The sequence below is a fragment of the Cannabis sativa genome, chromosome 6, assembly GCF_029168945.1.
Source record: "Cannabis sativa cultivar Pink pepper isolate KNU-18-1 chromosome 6, ASM2916894v1, whole genome shotgun sequence".
Taxonomy (NCBI): Eukaryota; Viridiplantae; Streptophyta; class Magnoliopsida; order Rosales; family Cannabaceae; genus Cannabis; species Cannabis sativa.
Window position 1 is genome coordinate 28,158,409 of NC_083606.1, and position 17,302 is coordinate 28,175,710.

At 33.0% G+C, this 17,302-nt stretch overlaps 1 protein-coding gene across 1 annotated transcript; it reads left to right on the forward strand.

Annotated features, from left to right (window-relative positions):
• Window positions 1–7,523: 7,523 nt before the first annotated feature.
• LOC115695081 (uncharacterized mitochondrial protein AtMg00310-like) lies at window positions 7,524–7,982 on the forward strand. The gene has a single exon (XM_030622176.1). It carries the CDS (start codon window positions 7,524–7,526, stop codon window positions 7,980–7,982), a length of 459 nt encoding a protein of 152 aa, XP_030478036.1.
• The last annotated feature ends 9,320 nt before the right edge of the window (window positions 7,983–17,302 follow it).

The following is a 17,302-nucleotide window of genomic DNA, read 5'->3' on the forward strand; positions in this document are numbered from 1 at the left end:
TTTGCTTAATGTTTTCCATACTATCCAATAAAAATAATTCCAAAAACAGAATCGCAATTATTTTTCACGAAAAATTCACAAACATCAATCAATTATCAAATAACACTCAATACAACATGATACCATCCAAAAACAAACAAACAATCGTTTTAAAGTCCAAATTTCTTGCAAGTAAATCAATTCCCATGGCTCTGAGGCCAGTTGTTGGAAATTATTTTACCAGGATCTTAGATCTACTCACAAGTATGTTTATTAACACCCTAAATATGAACTTTCTAAAACGATGAAATAAACACATATAAAGTTAGGAAACCTTACATTGGGTGCAGCGGAATAATATGACTCCTTCCGTTCAGATATCTAGCCCTTGATTCCTTTCTGTATCAGCGCATTATCAATATCTGAACCTGGATCTCTTTCTCTGAATCTTTGATGCTGAAACTCCTTCTTGCTGAAAGTCTTTCTTCACGATCTTCCTCACTATGATTGAGGTATCACTTGCTGTGTGTGGGCACTACTCATACACTAAGTATTTCGAAATTTAAGGAAGAAGAAAGAGAGAGTGGGTTCGGCCAGAGATAGGGAGAGAGAAGGATCAGTTTTTTCTGGATCAGAAGTGTCAGAAGAAAAGTGTAATTTTCCTGAAGCCTTCACTATCTATTTATAGCATTCCACTAGGGTTAGGTTTGAATTATTTGGCATTAAAATAATGAAAATATCAGTTTAAATTTCCTACAAAAGTGGCCAGCCATGCTTAGTGGATTTGGGCCTCACTTTTTGCAATTTTGCAGTTTTATCTTTTCTGCATCTGATTTTCTCAAAAACCCCAATTTTCTAATTCAACCATTTAAATGCCAATTCTAATTATTTAATAACTATATATAATTATTAAATAATATTGTCATTTATCATATTTATTAATTGAACCATACAAAGTATCATAATTAACAAATATGCCCCTAAAACTCTTTCTTTACAATTTCGCCCTTACTTAGTGAAAAATTCACAAATAGACATAGTCTAATTTGAGAATTATAATTGATTAATCAAAACCAATTACATGAGTCTTACAAGCAATATTATCTCAACTAGTGCGGGGACCATGGGTCTATATAACCAAGCTTCCAATAAGTAGATCAAGAATTTATCACTAAAATTCACTAACTTATTAATTCTTCATTGAATCCACGAATAGAACTCAGAATTGCACTCTCAGTATATAGAATGCTCTATATGTTCCACCATATAGACACATCATTAGTTATCCATTGTTATAATCCTAATGTGATCAATGATCCTCTATATGAATGATCTACACTGTAAAGGGATTAGATTACTGTTACACCCTACAATGTATTTATTCCTTAAAACACTTGACCCCGTATAAATGATATTTCAGCTTATGTGAAATGAGTAATCCACCATTTATGTTCGTTTGGTCAAGCTCGAAGGAGATCATCCTTTGCTTACTATTCGCCAGATAGAAGCTATAGATTCCATGTTTATGCTAGCGCTCCCACTCAATTGCACTACCGTGTTCCCAAAATGTACGTATCACCCTGACCTAAAAGTAGGCTTAACTAACAAATCAAAGAACACAAATAGCCTTTAAAGATTGAGCCTAATCATAACAGGATTAAGAACATTTGATCTAGGATCAACTAGGCGATATTGACTTGAATAGATATTACGGTAAGTTTAATAAATCTAAGTCAAAGTTCAATATCGGTCCCTTCCGATGCATACTCCATGCATCCAACCTGAGCTTTACTTTAACCAATGCTCTGGAAAGAACATAGCACTTCTCCAAATGCAAGTAAACTCTGTTGTAGATTATCATATCAGTAAAACCCTATGTCTGATAAATCTAGGAAACTTTATTCACATAGTCATGTTTACTTTCCAATGTGTTGACGGCACAATAAACAGGATCAAGTATGTGAAAAGGGTTTCAGATGAATTTATACATTATGTACATATAATCATGAAATAAATCATGTGAACCATGCAACATTAAATGTTATTTCTGATCTATATTAATAAGGAAATCTGATTATATTGAAATGAGTTTTATTTAGGGCATAAAACCCAACATCACCATCACTGGGCGAGTACTGAATCTGCCAATTAAAGCAATTACGAAAACAAATATGCTTCGACCGGCTGGTATGGCAGGAGAGGTTATAGACATCCAAGAACCAGATATCAATCGCATTACAATTAACGGATTCTTTAAATTCACAGTAAGGAACTCCATTCAATCCAAACTTTTCCCAGGATACTTGTTTCCCCATGAAGGACGGCGTAGATGGCTTCAATTCCAATATGATTGGCTACCATATATGTGCTTCAATTGTGGAAAGATTGGGCATGAATTGTGCCAATGTTCTAAAATTCGGGCTAATGTGATTAAAGAAAATGGAGAAGTGGCTCCGGCATATGGTGTGTGGCTTAAGGTAAATATGACGGGGAGAATTGACTCAAATAACAAACGAGAGACATGCCTGATTAATCAACCCGATAGACAGGGAATCAACAACTTACCCCCATCTCGGTTGATAGAACAAATTTCCAAAGAGGGAGAGGATTCACTTCAGCAAGCAAACCAAATGAAAGGTAACCCCCTTCATACTCCTTACATTAATAATTATCAACAACCTATTATACACAAAGATGGAACTAATCTAACCATTAACTCTATTCCTTCTTATGATAATCGGGATGAGGATTGTATCCAAGAAGCCATGAATAACAGACAGGAACAGAATGAAATGGGCATCCAGAAAAGAATGTGAGAAGCTATGGTGAATGAGTCAACCAAGAGTCCAAACGGGAATATGTCTTGCAAAGCCCGAACTAGTGAGATTGAAATTGCGGATTTGGGGTCAAATGGAATCCTCTTTGATGTCCTCGTGACCTTTGATGCAGGGAACAACATTCAACAGAAAAGGCAGCGGGAAAAGCGAAGAAAATTTGTTCCATAATCTAGGATTCGTTCAAAGATTCAAGCAACTGAGACTAAAGGATGGGGAACCAGATTTGATGCTCTAACAGGGGAAGTTTCTATGCCAAATGATTCAACCTCTGTGCAGACTAATGAAGTAGCAAACTCTGTGGGGCAGGGTCGCCGAGAACAATGAATTCCCTTATTTGGAATGTCCAAGGTCTTGGCAACCCTTGGACAGTGACTACTCTAGCCACTCATGTGAAAGACTTTAATCCTGGTACTGTTTTCCTTTCCGAAACTCGATCGAAATGCCATTACATGGAGTCGATCCGTATTCGGTTGTGATTTGAGGGGTGCTTTTGTGTGGATGCCAAAGGAAAAAGTGGGGGGTTGGCCCTCCTTTGGAAGGCTCCTTTTTCGGTTCAATTAATGTCATTCAATGACTACCATATTGATGCTTGGATCAATATGGAGGATGATCTTAATTGGTGTTTTACAGGATTCTATGGGGATCCTAATCCTTCTCAAAGGAGACACTCTTGGACACTTATGAAAAGACTTGCTAGAAACTACATTGGGTCGTGGCTTTGTGGTGGTGACTTCAACGAAATTAGAGGCAATCATGAGAAACTTGGAGGAGGAGGGAAACCGGGGTACCTAATGAAGAAATTTAATACCACCATAGACAAGTGTGCTCTTCGAGAACTAGAATTGGAAGGCAGCAAATTGACCTGGTGCAATGGAAGGACAGCGAATATGGTTTTCAAACGTCTTGACCGGGTGATGGTAAATAACAATTGGTGGAAGATATATGCAGTAGCCAAAGTGAAACATTTAAGTAGATGGTGTTCTGATCATTGTCCGCTATTGTCACCTTTAATTCCATGTCGAATGAGGAGGAGAGTAAACAAAGATGGGGATCTAGGTTCCACTACGAAAAGGCTTGGGCGGATAAGGATGAATGTCACCAAATTATCAAAGAAAATTGGCAACAAGGTACTATTGGAAATTATTTTACCAGGATCTTAGATCTACTCACAAGTATGTTTATTAACATCCTAAATATGAACTTTCTAAAACGATAAATTAAACACATATAAAGTTTAAGAAACCTTACATTGGGTGCAGCGGAATATAATGACTCCTTCCGTTCAGATATCTAGCCCTTGATTCCTTTCTGTAGCAGAGCATTATCAATATCTGAACCTGGATCTCTTTCTCTGAATCTTTGATGCTGAATCTCCTTTGCTGATGATCTTTCTTCACGATCTTCCTCACTATGATTGAGGTATCACTTGATGTGTGTGGGCACTACTCTAATCACTAAGGATTTTGAAATATTGAAGAAGAAGAGAGAGAGTGGTCAGCTAAAGATAGGGAGAGAGAAGGCTCAGTTTTTCTGAATCAGAAAGTCTGAAGAAAAGTGTAAATTTCCTGAAGCCTTCACTATCTATTTATAGCATTCCACTAGGGTTAGATTTGAATTATATGGCATTAAAATAATGAAAAAATCAACTTAAAATATACATATAGGTGGCCGGCCATACATAAGTGGATTGGGCCTTGGGTTTTGCAATTTTGCAATTTTACCACCTTTTGTATCTGATTTTCTCAAAAATGCCAATTTCCTAATTCAACCATTTAAATGCCAATTCTAACTATTTAATAACTATAAATAATTATTAAATAATATTATCATTTATCATATTCATTAATTGAACCATATAAAGTATCATAATTAACAAATATGTCCCTAAAACTCTTTCTTTACAATTTCGCCCTTACTTAGTGAAGAATTCACAAATAGACATAGTCTAATTTGAGAATTATAATTGATTAATCAAAACCAATTACATGAGTCTTACAAGCAATATTATCTCAACTAGTCGGGGGACCATGGGTCTATATAACCGAGCTTCCAATAAGTAGATCAAGAATTTAGCACTAAAATTCACTGACTTATTAATTCTTCGTTGAATCCACGCATATAGCTTAGAATTGCACTCTCAGTATATAGAATGCTCTATATGTTCCACCATATAGACACATCATTAGTTATCCATTGTTATAATCCTAATTTGATCAATGATCCTCTATATGAATGATCTACACTGTAAAGGGATTAAATTACCGTTACACCCTACAATGTATTTATTCCTTAAAACACTTGACCCCGTATAAATGATATTTCAGCTTATGTGAAATGAGTACTCCACCATTTATTTTCGTTTGGTCAAGCTCGAAGGAGATCATCCTTTGCTTACTATTCGCCAGATAGAAGCTATGGATTCCATGTTTATGATAGCGCTCCCACTCAATTGCACTACCGTGTTCCCAAAATGTACGTATCACCCTAACCTAAAAGTAGGCTTAACTAACAAATCAAAGAACACGAATAGCCTCTCGAGATTGAGCCTAATCATATCAGGATTAAGATCATTTGATCTAGGATCAACTAGGCGATATTGACTTGAATAGATATTACGGTAAGTTTAATAAATCTAAGTCAAAGTTCAATATCGGTCCCTTCCGATGCATACTCCATGCATCCAACCTGAGCTTTACTTTAACCAATGTTCTGGAAAGAACATAGTATTTCTCCAAATACAAGTAAACTCTTGTTGTAGATTATCATATCAGTAAAACCTTGTGTCTGATAAATCTAGGAAACTTTATTCACATAGTCATGTTTACTTTCCAATGTGTTGACAACACAATAAACAGGATCAAGTATGTGAAAAGGGTTTCAGATGAATTTATACATTATGTACATATAATCATGAAATAAATCATGTGAACCATGCAACATTAAATGTTATTTCTGATCTATATTAATAAGTAAATCTGATTATATTGAAATGAGTTTTATTTAGGGCATAAAACCCAAGAGGTACTACTAGTGGGTCGGCTACAGAGTTTGGGGAGAGGATTCATCTATGTGGCAACTTACTGGAACAATGGAATCATAAGCAGAGAAGGGACAATCAAGCCAAAATAAAAGAGTTGAAAAAAGATATAGAAAAGTTATCTCGAGACCAAACACCTCATGGCTTTTCTTGCCTCAAAGAGAAAGAAAGAGATCTTAACGGGCATCTTGCTAAGGAGGAAATCTTTTGGAAACAACGCAGCAGAGCAATATGGTTGGCCCATGGAGATAGAAACACTAAATACTTCCACCAAAAAGCTTCCTCGAGGCGAAAAAAGAATAGAATCTGAGGGATATTTGATAAAGATCTTAATTGGAAAAGTACAAAAGAAGAGATAGAGATGACCGTTTGTGACCACTTCTAAGAGCTCTTCTCAGCAAAGGACTATGAGGGAGATATGATTGCCTATCTTGAACGATTTGTTCCCCTTAAAGTGAGTAGAAGTCAAAATGATTTCCTAATTTCTAAATTTACAGAGTCGGATATACAATGTGCTTTGTCCCAAATTAATGCCATGAAGGCTCCTGGAATTGACGGAATGCCTAGACTTTTTTATGAAAACCATTGGGAAGTGGTGGGAAGGATATCACTAGGATGTGTTTGAATGTTCTTAATAATCACATCGACTGCAGGCACATCAACAAAACCCTTCTCTACCTAATTCTGAAAGTAAAGAGCCCAAAACAAGTTGCTGATTTTTGACCAATAACCCTTTGCAATGTCAGTTATAAAATAATTGCGAAGTGCCTTGCCAATCGAATGAAGGACAGTCTAAAAGAAGTCATATCTGAAAACCAAAGTGCATTTATCCGGGGTCATCTAATTCAGGATAATGCTATCTTGGGTTTTGAAAGTCTCCAGTGCATGAAAAAAGGTAGATTTGGGACTGGAAAAAAGATGGCCCTCAAACTGGATATGTCAAAAGCGTATGATAGAGTGGGTTGGTGGTTCCTTGAAGCAATGATGATTTGTTTGGGTTATGACCAACATTGGGTGAACAAAGTTATGAATTGCATCACTTCGGTCTCCTTCTCAGTCCTTATTAATGGTGAAGTCTGCGGCCAAATTCAGCCTAACTGCGGGATTCGTCAAGGAGACCCACTCTCGCCTTACATTTTCCTTCTTTGTTCGGAAGGCCTTTCTTGCCTTATCCAAGAAGCGGAGAGGGCTGATAGGATTCACGGGCTCAAGTTTGGAAAAGAGGGTATAAAATTATCCCATCTCTTCTTCGCAGATGATAGTTTCATATTTCTAAATGCAACGTCTTCGGGGAGTAGAAATTTGAAAGCTATCCTTGATGAATATTCCATGCTCTCGGGTCAGAAAATTAATTTCACTAAGTCAGAATTATGTGTGGGCAGCAAGATTAAAAAGGAAGATGGTGAGCATCTTGCGGCTGAGATTGGAGTCAAACTTGTGGAATGTCACACAAAGTACTCGGGGATGCCGACAACAATTGGAAGAAAAAAAAGGAAGTATTTGAAGACATTCGTTCTAAGATTAGAGACAAACTACAAGGATGGAAAGCCAGTCTATTCTCTCAAGCGGGAAGGGAAATACTTCTCAAAGCAATAATCCAAGCAATCCCTACTTATATCATGAGCTGCTTCCGTCTTCCTAAGGAATTAATAAAGGATATTCACGCAATGATGGCCAGGTTTTGGTGGGGCTCCTCGGACTCAAAACACAAAATCCATTGGGGGAAATGGCACAAATTATGCAAGCCTAAGGAGAAAGGAGGCATGGGATTCAAAAACTTGGAAAAATTTAACCAATCCTTATTGGCTAAGCAAGGTTGGAAAATTTTACATAATCCCCATTCTATGCTGGCTCGGGTGTTAAAGGCTTGCTACTTCACCAACTCTAGCTTCTTGGAGGCTAAAATAGGAGGAGTCGGATCATTTGTTTGGAGAAGCATATTATGGGGTAGGAAAATCATAGAAAAAGGAACAAGATGGAGGGTTCTCTCAGGAAAAGACATTCGTATTAATGAAGACAAATGGCTTCCCCGTCCCTTAACCTTTACATTGCGTACTCCGGCAAAGGTCCCTAAAGGAACCACGGTGGATACACTAAAGGATGAGAATGGAGACTGGAATAGAAACTAATTAAAGATTGTTTCCACCATGATGATGTTGGAAATATTTTACCAGGATCTAGATTTACTACCATGTATGTTTCATTAACATCCTAATCTGAATTCTAAAACAATGAAATAAACATATAAGGGTTCAAGAAAACCTTACATTGGGTGCAGCGGAATATAATGACTCCTTCCGTTCAGATCTCTAGCCCTTGATTCCTTTCTGTAGCAGAACATAATCAAGATCTGAACCTAGATCTCTTTCTCTCCTTCTTTGATGCTGATTCTCCTTCTTGTTGATTGGATTCTTTACAATCTTCCACACTATGATTGAGATTCCACTTGATGTGTGTGGGTACTACTCTATCACTAGGGTATTTCGAAATTGAAGAGAAGAAAATAGAAGAAGAGGGTGGCGGCTATGGCTCAGGTTTTTCTCTGAAAAAGAATAAGATGCATTGCTTAGTTTCCTGAAGCCATCACTTTCTATTTACAGAATGCCATATAGGTTTAGGTTAGAATTGTATGGCATTAAAATAATGAAAAATATAAAATGGTAAACCTTATACAAAGTGGCCGGTCATATTAGTGGATAATGGGCCTCACTTTGCAATTTTGCCATTTTGTCATTTCTCAATTCCATTTTCTCAAAAATGCCAATTTTCCAATTCAACCATTTAAATGCCAATTCTAATTATTTAATAACAAAAAATTAATTATTAAATAATATTTTCATTTAGTATATTTATTAATTAGACATATAAAGTCTCTTAATTAACAAATAAAACCCAGAATCTCTTTTCTTTACAATTTTGCCCTTGCTTAGTGAAAATTCATAAACTAGACATAGTCTAACTTTAGAATTATAATTGATTAATTAAAATCAATTAACTGAGTCTTACAAGCAGTATGGTCTCAACTAGTATGGGGACCATGGGCCTATATAACCGAGCTTCCAATAAGTCGAACCGAATTTACCAAGTAAATTCCCTAACTTATTAATTCCTTATTGAATCCACACTTAGAACTTGGAATTGCACTCTCAGTCATATAGAACGCTCTATGTGTTTCACGATATAGATACGCTATTAATTATCCATTGTTATAATCCTAATTTGATCAATGACCCTCTAATAGATGATCTACATTGAATAGGAACTAAATTACTGTTACACCTTCAATGTATTTTATCCTTAAAACACTTAGCTCCGTATAAATGATATTTCAGCAAAGTGAAATGAGATCTCAATCATTTATCTCTGTTTAGCCAAGCTCGAAGGATATCATCGTTTCACTTCTAAATTCCTATAGAAGTTATAGACTCCATATTTATGTTAGCGCTCCCACTCAATTATACTATCATGTTCCCAAAATGTACGTATCACCCTGACTGTTCAAAAGTAGGCTTAACTAACAAATTAAAGAACATGTATAATACTCTTGAGATCGAACCTAACCATATCTGGATTAAGATCATTTGATCTAGGATCAACAGGTGATATTGAATTGAATAAATATTAGGTAAATTTTAATATATCTAATCAAAGTTCAATATCGGTCCCTTCCGATGTATACTCCATACATCCGATACTGGTAAACTTTGCCAATACCCTGGAAAGGACATAACACTTATCCAAGGTGTAAGAATACCTATCGCTAATTATATCATGCCAGTCTAAATCCAGTGAACTGACAAATCAGAGAATAAACTTTCGAACATATAATTAAGATTATATTCCACTGTGCTGACAACACTATAATCATTAACAAATTCATATGTTCTGGACTTAAATATTCATACATTATATGCATATAATCATGAAATAAATCATGTGAACCATGCAACATAAAAATGTTATTTCTGATCTTTATTATTCAGTAAATCTGATTATATTGAAATGGGTTTTATTTAGGGCACAAAACCCAACAAACTCCCACTTGCACTAGTATAAAACAAAATGTGCATTTCAAATAATTTCAAATAATCTCAAATAAATCAAGTGTAGTAGTAGTATACTCCTCATAATAGGATCTGACAGGTTGAATTAAACACAACCTTTTCTCCACCATTACTCTTCCTTAATTACATAATCCTTGATATTGCGAAATTCCTCTCTATATGTCTACTCTCTTGGGATACTGGATTCTATACTTTTGGCAACTACTTTTTGGTTAATCAGGAAGTAACACTAGTAGTAAAGAAATGTTGGAATGGTGCCACAAATGTACATAACTTTCCCTAGACTGAATAAGTACCTTCCTGCATCTTTAACATTTAGTTTCTCTCTGGTAGACCTAGAGACTTCAGATAGGTTTTTACACTTCTCCAAAATCACTACTCCACCCCCAGAGTAATCACCATCTTATCAGCAGACTTTCTAGCACAAAGGCAAGTCTCGAAATATGATGTGGTGTAGTCTAAGAGTTTTAAACACACCCTTATCGACTAACATATAGTTCCTTTTCTTAATCTTAAGATTTACTTGATTGTCTTCCAATGTTCATTTCCTAGATTAATCTGATACCTACTCATTACTCCCACTCAACAGCAGGTGTCTTGTCTAAGGCATATTAAAGCATATCTGAGACCTCTCACTGTTGATTGAAGGAATTCTTTCATGGCTTTATCTTTTCTAGAATAGTTGAGACTTTTCCTTAGATAAAAAAAAATCTATGCCTAGAAGTCGAGAAGCTTCTATAGATTGCCATTAGAAAAGAAAATGCTTCAGCATCTTACTAAAGTAAGCTGCTTGCACTAGAGTAAGTAATTAACCATGTATACCATAAGCCATAGGTTTAGATAAACTCAAACCTATAATACTAGGAACAGGAAGTTTTGTTAAGTCCATAGAATAGACCTACAAACAAAAATTTCCTTTCTTGTCCTTGTAATAGAAAACTTTAGGTTACTCCATGTAAATGGATTAAACCATAGTTCTCTTGGCTTTTCTTCTAAGTTTCTTATTTTGACAATCCATTATTTGTTTAAACTAGCAATGGATTTTAATCACTAGTGTCTTCCAAGTCATAAGAAGAGTGAGTTCCTTGAAACCTTCCCACTACGACAAGGTACCGTGAATTATGTCTAAGAAAACTAAATGGTATTAACCTCTTCGGTTGTGTCAAGACAACAGAGGCAGTGGGATCATCATGTAAAGAATAAGATGATAGAACACTTTTGGAATCAAAAAAAATATCTCCTTTATTTGCTACTTTATTTTCAGACTTAGTCATTTTCTTAGAAAATTAGTATTTGTTTAAACAAACACTTTCTTATCTATTGACTATGGGATGTTCCACCCCTAATCACTTAGAATAGCTAACAAACATGCAAACCATGGTTAACAGTTCTAGCTTTTCTTAAGATTTCGATTAGGTCATCCATGAATCTAGTAATGGTTTACACTAAGTACCCAACCATTGCATCATTCTGAAATTGTATTACCATAGAAGGATTTAGGCAACTACTAGTAACTAATCATCAATATGCAAATCGAATTTCTGTGGAGGTAAGTTTGGATATAATTCAAAAATCAATTTAATGATTTTTGAACTGCATATCTACTAACTATTTCTCCACCCCTATCAGTTCGCAAGATCTTTAATCACTCACCTTAATGGTTTTTCACCATTGCTAGAAATTCATGAAATTTTTCAAACATTTCAAATTTATTTGCATAAGGTAATATCTAGAGTGATCGTTTTAAGAATATAACAAAAAACTCATATCCACCCCTGAATGTACATCCATCTGCAAATGAGATGAACTTATTTTCAGTGGATATAGGCATATTAACTCTTTGCAGAGATTGATCTTGTCAAAACCACTATGAACAAGATACAAATGCCATAGATTTATAAAATATGTGGTTGTATCTTTTGATGACTTAGGTTTAGTTACATCAAAGAGTTCTTAGAATAGTGCAAGTGGGTTCTGGTCACAGAATACTAAACTCATATTCCATACTAACATACAGTTTGAATCCATTGATAGAAAATGGTTATTAAACACTTGTGAGAGTGTAACTGTATAATGAGTAATTCTTTCTTGGACCACCACTACTAATTTAACTCTTACTCTGATTTGCCCATACAAGTAAGAGATTTTTAAGATTGAGGATTTATATTATTTTGGGATAGAATTTCAAGAATATAATCATATGCGTCATTTAATATAGAATGACATAAAATGATTTATAGACCATTCATCCAATGATATGTTTTGAAGCTAATTCGAAATGAATAAGCTAAGAGGAATTAGGATAATTTCGTTTAAAATAAGAATCCAACGATGCTTCGATTAGCGAGAGACAAAGTAATCTTATTTATATAATCTTCTTGTTTCATATTGTAAATACTAGTCTAAGGTGTCATCATTTGATGAACAGCTAGATGTTGCATTTACAATATTTATCTTTCGAGATCTAACACTATTATGTTTGTCTAATGTTGACAATCCATTAGGGATTTATCTCATTAGAACAACAAACCAAGTTAGACCAACAATGAAGATTCAAAATTAAACTACAATTTAATAACAGAAAATAACATTGTTCAATATAAATTCGTACACAATTCAGAAATTATTAAAGACATAGGAAGTAGGAATGACAAGTGAAAATACTAAAACATACAAACCTAAATAATTTCCAAGGTCTTCAACAAACTGATATCAGTGTCCCGTTTAGGCAAGAGTTAGTGATACCATCTATTGAATAGAGTTGTCAGCTCATCTAAAATGATAAACATTCTAGCAACCTTTTATTCGATCAAGATCAGAATCCAGCGTTGTCCCGTTTAGGCGAGAGTCAATGCTATTCTATCTTATGAGCTTCCACCATTGTTTCATACTTTTGTAAGTCAAATACAGTCGCCACCATTAGGGTGATCAATACTAATATAAAACACTTACAAAATTACTTATCTTTCGAGATTAAACGACGCTAACTTGCTAAGGAACGTTCCTCCATTAGGGAGGATTACTCACTAAAATAACAGCTATGTAAAACCAACAATGGAGATCGAATATCCTAATAATAAAGCTCATTATTTAAAGTGTATTTTCTTCTAATATTTATTTTGATCAATTTATTTTAAATATATATTTATTTAATTAAAATTACCAATTTAGAATGAAAAATTCTAAATATAAATTTTAATTTAATATTTATGAATTATACTTAGATGGATATGAAAATAACATGAATTATTTCCATCTTAGTAATAATTTCCAATAAATATTTTTTAATAAATAATTTAAGTTGTTTCAAAATTAACTTAAATTAATTTACAACTCAAATTTAATTTTCTATAAATATATATTGCATTTCAAAAAATTAAAGTATTTAAGAATACAATTTCCGAAAAAATGCTTTAAAATAAAATAAAAATAAATCTTGGAAAAATTATCCTAATTTTATGTTGGCCCAAAATTAATTAATTAATTTTCAACAAAAAATATAATTTTCCTATTTAATTAAATATTAAGAAAAACTTCAAATATTTAAGTATTATGATGTAAATCAACTTAAATATTAATTTTCTATTTAATTAAATACACTAGAAAAATACTTCAAGCAAAACAGATAATATCTATCTAGACTTTCATTGACTAATTAATTCATTTTCTAATAATAATATATTTTAGTTCATTTATTTTAATTAATCATTAAATGAAAAATCATTGATTTAAGTTGGTCCAAAATTAAAATAAATAATTTTTAACTTTAATCTATTTTTCAAATAAAATTCGAAATTTCTGCATTTAAGAAATACAATTTCGAAATTGTGGGAAAAAGATTAATAAAATAAAATAAAATATATTTTGAAAATTATTCAAATTTGAGTTATTCTGAAATTTTAAAGAAAAATTTCCAACTTAAAATAATTTTTTATTTAATTAAATATCATGAAAATAACAATATTTAAGTATCATGATGAAAATCAACTTAGATATTGAAATTTTCAATTTAATTAAATGTATTAAATTCAAGAAATAAATAATTAAGTATAGAGGAGACTTAATTATTAATTCTAGTTTAATACTAGGAAAAATATACTTAACTTAGATTGTATCAAATTTAATTATTAAACAATTAATTTCACAATCTATGATATTTTCCTAATTAAATATTAGAAAATATAATTAGTACTAGAAATAACTATCTAGAATATATATCATTAACTAAGTGTTTTTCTAAAATTAACTTTAAAATATTAAATGAAAAATAAATTTCATATATTTTAAAAGTTAATTATGTTGCTAATTCAATTTTAATTAGGTTAGACTAATATAATTAACCTAATACAATTATTTAAATAAGGCAAATGGGCCTTCACAATTGGGGTAGTTCATGTGAGGGGGAGCTGGGTTTATTATGTCGTACCCACTTCTATTTGCCCCCAACTCTCACACAAGGCCCAAAAGAGAGGAATTTCACCTTTAAATAAACAATTGTTATTCATTGAATAAGCCCAAATCTAATTGAGCCTAAATAAAATTACTTATGTCAAATTTTATTTTAGCAACCTAGTCCATTTACTTAGTAAAAAACTTAAATGGGCTTCTTATATGCATCTAAGCCCAATAGCAAGCATTTAGGCTCACACAGGTCAAATGATTTGGATGAGCCCTGTCATGTTACTAGGTTTACACAGATGAAAGAAGTACAAAATTTACCTGTTACAAATTATTTATAAGATCTATTGACAATTGGACTATGATTAAAATCAGATCATTGGATCTGTCAACAAGTTAATCATAGCAATTTAGACCAAATAAATAATAGGTTTGTTAAAATTTTTTTGAATAAACAATATAAAATTAAACAAACATTATCCATGTAACAAATGTGAAATAAGATATTAATATAATTAAATTATTATTCTTAAACTAACCAAATAAATTTAGAAAATTTAGGGTTGTTAAAACAAACCTTAAAAATCTCAAAATTTAAATTCAAAAAAAAAAAAAAGAAAAACAATTTTAAAATATCTAGGTTTATTTGAATTATTTTATCAAATTAAATTAAATATCAAATAAGATCAACAATTTGAAAAAAAATATCTTCAATATCACTTTCAAATCTTATAATTTAATAAAATTAAAATAATAAAATAAACTAATTTTAAAATAGATATGGTTAGATAGTTACTATTTTAAGAATAAAATAATAAATAAATAATAATTATTATAATTATATGTCAAAATATCTCAAATTAAGCAATATTCAAATTTCTACAAAAATATCTAAGTTATTTAAATATTTAAGATATGATTTATAAATATCTAATAAGTAAAATGATATAAAATAGTAAAATATCATTTTTAAACTTATAATTTATAAATAATTAAATATTTAACAAAATAACAAATTTTTGAATTTTAAAATATTATGGTTGGAATATCTATAAAAATATCTAGGTTAATTCAAATTTATTAATTATTTAATTTGTCATATAAGATAATTTTAATATAATATTTCAAATAAAAAAGATAAAGTTATCTTTTAAATTTAAAATATGTTAAATATTAAAATATCTAATCTTATAATTAAATAATATATAAATATTAAAGAAATTAACAAATTTTAAATCTGACCATAATTTTATTTGAGATTTAGGGTTTTAAAATTGGAAAGAATCGAATTTTGAAAAAAAAATCCCACAAAATCGGGTTTGGAGTGTTGGCTGCCCAGGAGGCTGCACGTGCAGCCTCCAGAGGCTGCAAAACTCCATTTGCGCGCGCGGAGGTGAGGGACAGCAGGGTCCCATGTGTGGCTCGTCTCGGCGATGGCAGGGGAATGTGCGGGCGAGGTGCAGCATCCCGTGTCTGAAGACACGGGCGTGTCACCTTCAGACAGGCAGCGTCCCAGGATGTCCGCGCGCGTGTGCCTGGCTTGTCCGAGTGCCTGGTGCACTCGATGCACCCACTCGACAACCATGCATCCAAAATTTCCAAAATTCATAACTTTTTTAATTTTTATCGGAATTGAGTTCCGTAAAAAAGAAAATTTCTTAATTTTTCACAAGGAATCCAAAATAAATATTTTCAAAAAAAATATATATATTTTTCATGGAAAAAGGTTCTGTACAACACATACATTCATCAACTAACACATAAACCATCCAAATCAACACATAACATCGTTTTAATTCATATTTCATGAAAGTAAATCATTACCATGGCTCTGGTACAAGTTGTTGAAAATATTTTACCAGGATCTAGATTTACTACCATGTATGTTTCATTAACATCCTAATATGAATTCTAAAACAATGAAATAAACATATAAGGGTTCAAGAAAACCTTACATTGGGTGCAGCGGAATATAATGACTCCTTCCGTTCAAATCTCTAGCCCTTGATTCCTTTATGTAGCAGAACATAATCAAGATCTGAACTTGGATCTCTTTCTCTCCTTCTTTGATGCTGATTCTCCTTATTATTGATTGGATTCTTCACAATGTTCCACACTATGATTGAGATACCACTTGATGTGTGTGGGCACTACTCTATCACTAGGGTATTTCGAAATTGAAGCGAAGAAAAGAGAAGAAGAGGGTGGCGGCTATGGCTCAGGTTTTTCTCTGAAAAAGAATAAGATGCATTGCTTAGTTTCCCGAAGCCATCACTTTCTATTTATAGAATGCTATCTAGGTTTAGGTTAGAATTATATGGGATTAAAATAATGAAAAATATAAAATGGTAAACCCTATAGTGGCCGGCAATATTAGTGGATAATGGGCCTCACTTTGCAATTTTACCATTTTGTCATTTCTCAATCCCATTGTAATACCCTAACTAGCATAGGCGTATTACGTGATTTTTCAACGTACTGTGCAGCTCGTTGCTAATCAACGAGGTTTATGGAAAACGTGATTAATTAAAATTTTTGCTTTTTATTTAAACTTATAAAATATTTATACAAAATACTCGGGATCCCGATTACAAAACTATTTACAAAAGTTTACTGTCTGTACAAAATACTTGTCGCCTAGCGACTAATTACAAAAATAGCCTCGCTGTCCCGATGATCGTACGCTCCAGGCCTAACCGCCCCGACATATACAATCTTCACCGGCTCGCTCACGGTCCATCAGCCTTAGCCTTGCCCTTACCTACACATAAACATAGCACTGTGAGTCGACAGAGTCAGTAAGAAAAGCATAATAATAAACATACATAAATCCCGGTCATGATCAGACGCCCACACCCCTGACCATAACCCTAACTGCCGTGTCCAACACGATACTGAGTCCTAAACGTTCATAGGGACGATACTATTGACAAGTAACAACCTATACTCTGTCGAACTGGTCATAGTCCAGCTTCTAGTCATACTCT